The sequence below is a fragment of the Arachis duranensis genome, chromosome 1 (genome assembly GCF_000817695.3).
Source record: "Arachis duranensis cultivar V14167 chromosome 1, aradu.V14167.gnm2.J7QH, whole genome shotgun sequence".
Lineage (NCBI taxonomy): Eukaryota > Viridiplantae > Streptophyta > Magnoliopsida > Fabales > Fabaceae > Arachis > Arachis duranensis.
Genome location: NC_029772.3, coordinates 70865835 through 70869092, shown reverse-complemented (window position 1 = coordinate 70869092; position 3258 = coordinate 70865835). Strand labels below are relative to the sequence as shown.

General features: G+C 37.6%; 1 protein-coding gene across 5 annotated transcripts in view; it reads left to right on the top strand.

The window, feature by feature from the left end:
• The first annotated feature begins 285 nt into the window (after positions 1–285).
• The window catches only part of LOC107491358 (CRAL-TRIO domain-containing protein C3H8.02), an 8281-nt gene continuing 5308 nt past the window's right edge, over positions 286–3258 (top strand). The window contains exons 1-3 of one of the 5 annotated variants that reach the window (XM_021141730.2): positions 286–945; positions 2472–2938; positions 3076–3252. In XM_021141730.2, the coding sequence (XP_020997389.1) occupies positions 3181–3252 (72 nt within the window). In that variant the 5' untranslated portion in view covers positions 286–945; positions 2472–2938; positions 3076–3180. Of the gene's footprint in view, positions 946–2471; positions 2939–3063; positions 3253–3258 lie in introns of all 5 variants that reach the window. The other 4 variants (XM_021141727.2, XM_021141725.2, XM_021141720.2 and 1 more) reach the window with 4 other exon arrangements.

Genomic DNA, 3258 nt, shown 5'->3' with positions numbered 1-3258 from the left:
ATAACACATAAAAATACTTTAATACATACATAAAAATTAAACTCTTTATTTTTTTATAATCAATTTTTTTTAAATTTTATCCGTCTATCATCATCATCATCATCATCATCATCATCATCATCATCATCATCATCATCATCATCATCATCATCATCAGACTAGCAAATGGGATGATAAAGCTCATGAATGATGATAAAGCTCATGAATCAGAAGATGGATATCAGATGGAATTGCACATGAATGAAGATAAAGCTCATCTCATGACATGAAAAATTTCTACAGCCCCCCTATAACGATGCCGTTTTCATCCCCCTTCCAACCTCGACGGTGCTCTGTATAGAATGCACGAATCGAATTATATATGGTACTCTCTTTATTGATAGTGAAGTGCGATAATGAGAATGGTACAATGAGATAACAGTAAAAGTGGAATTTTGGTTTACATTCGTAGTAATATTTCTATGTTAGAATATAATAGGTATTTTATTTTCAAAACTTAATTTAATATTGGAAGTATTGATTCGGTCCAAGAAGAGTTAATCGGGACCCGGCCAGTGTACTCTAAACACACCGTTTTGATATTGAGAAACCAGTCTCTCTCTCCCCTTCCAAGCTTTCACCATGCCATTCTTCCTTGAAAACCCTGGTCTTCTTTCAAAGTTCTTCCCCATTCTTCCTTGAAAACCTAGTCTCCATCGCTCCGCCGTTGGTCTCACCGTCGCCGCCTGGTTCGTTGTGGTCGTTCGCCAATCCTCCTGGTCCGCCGTGCTCGAAGGCCCTCCCGTTCCCCGAACGCCAGCGTCTCCAGGTTCTGCTCCGCGGTCGTCCGTCCGTCGTGTTCGTCGCCAGCTCCCCGTCGACCGTCGCCAGCTCGCCAGTGTTCGTCGCCAGCTTCCCGTCGTCCGTCGCTCTCCCTCAAATCTCTGGTCACTGCACTCGCCGAAGGTAATGCCTCGGATGCTCAGTCAGTTCTCAGTGCTTTTTCTTGGTTGATTGGCTTTGCTCACTGCTTGATGATAAATTTTAACTCTGGTATTGGCTTACTAGCTTCTTGTTGCTTGTTCTGGGTTGATTAACTCAGTTAATGGCTTACTGATTGATGATAAATTGATACTGATAAATTGTTTTTTTTTGCTGTTGTTAAATTTTGTTAGTTTTTTGGTGATAAATTTTATGCTCATTGCGTCATTCAGTCCTTTTTTTTTTTCTGTTGTTAATCATTGTGCTGAGCTTGTTAAAATTGGGTTGAAAACTTTGGCATGTTCTTGATATGTGTTGATTTTTCGTTATTTAAAGTACTGTTAGTTTCTGTGAACTAGTTATAAACCAAAAAACAAAACAAATGCCTCCTAAAGGAATAATACTTGTAATTTAATCACAAAATGTAACAATTTGTGTATTGGAATGAACTCGTATAATATTGTCTTACTGACATTTTAGTAATACTGTTTTAGCTCTCAGAAACCAAGTGATTATCATTTCCGTCTGTGTTAATACCGTTGAATACAGGGAAACACTGAAATGATATGTGATTAATCACTATATGTCAACTTGAAAGTAATTGTGTGTAAAGTTTGAATGTTGTTAATTTCACTTTATGCTTAATACCAACAAGCCTCATGTTTTAACATAAAATTTAACTTTGTGACACTATGCAATTTGATTTATTGGTTAAGAAATCAACTTCTAGAACCTTTGGGATTTCATACTTTAAAACTGAACTTGATTAGCCAAATAAAGTGGCAACAAACACGCAAAACATGAGTATATGTATCCTTGATAGTACATTTTGCCATAAGTTGGTGCTTAATACATGAGTATATGTATCACAAAGCTCTGAAACTTATAACTGGAGAAGTAAACACGTTATTTTTTGTCCGATCCAGAGTGCTCTTAGCTAAAGTAACAATAGGCCTTGTTTTAAACTTATAACAGGAGAAGTTATGACTTTGGTTGATGGCGTTTCATGTAGTGCTTTAAATTTGGATACACCAGTCAAGAATTAGGGCCTCACAATGAATAGCCAATATGCTTTTATCTCATGCCTTTCTTCGTTCATGGTTCGATATTCTGGTGTCCTAGGCGTAGAGGAACCACACCAATCCATCCCGAACTTGGTAGTTAAACTCTACTGCGGTGACGATACTGTAGGGGAGGTCCTGCGGAAAAATAGCTCGGCACCAGGATGATAAAAAGCTTAAGACCTCTCTTATTACTTTTTCAATATGAAAAAGTAATAAGAATTCAAAATGAAAAAGGTCGTCTTATTCAAAAGAAGTATCGTTAATTCCTTCATGCTCGTTCCAAGTTCGAAGTACCATTTGTACAAATAAGAATCCCCCTCGTTACAAGATTTCTTCTTCATATAGATAGATATAGGATCTATGGAGCAAATTTTAAAGTTTATATTAGACTATAATATGTTCTAATGTGTTTATTTATATTTTATTTATTATTTTATTATAAAACAGTTATTCGAGTTGAATTACGGTTGAATCGGTTGGACCAAAAAACCAATAAATCAGTGACTTGAGCGGTTCGATGACCGGTCCAGTTTTCAAAACCTTGGTCAAACTCCAACAGCTGCAAGATAGGTTCAGGTCTTGAGGAGGTTGCAGCCAATAAGCCATTCAACTCCAAGGGCTCCATCCTCCATGTCTGGCAAGCTGGTCAGCCACACAATTCGAGTCTCTTGCTATTAGCTTCATCCTAACTAACTTCCCAGCCACAATCACCTTTTCCACAATAAACTATACCGCCTAGAAAAAAAAATTCAGAATGTTGGTGCTACGAGTTTGCCCAGCCATGACTCTTCATCTTCCTTATTCCGTCGCTGGGTCAAAGCTTCCTGTAACAACCAATCCTCATCATTTTTCCAATCTCACCGTTACGCAGCTCTAACTTTCCACTCGACTTGGATCCTAATGAGTCTCGCAAGGTACTCTTCTTTTTCTTTTTGTTTCCTCCAATTTCCCATTCCTTTCTATCTTAGGGTTCTTGAAATTGACCACACCTTAGATAATATTAGAATTGATTAATTGTATGCTACTAATTTCATTAAAGGCACACTTATAGGTTGGGTCTGTTGAGAATTTGTAGTTAGTTGTGGCAGTGAAGGAGAAGCTTGAGAAAGAACATTATAGCCTCCCTGTAGGAAAAAATGGAAGGGATGATGAAGACATGATACTATGGTTCCTTAAAGACCGTAAGTTCTATGTTAAGGAAGCTGTTAAGAAGTTGACTAAAGCCATTGTATCC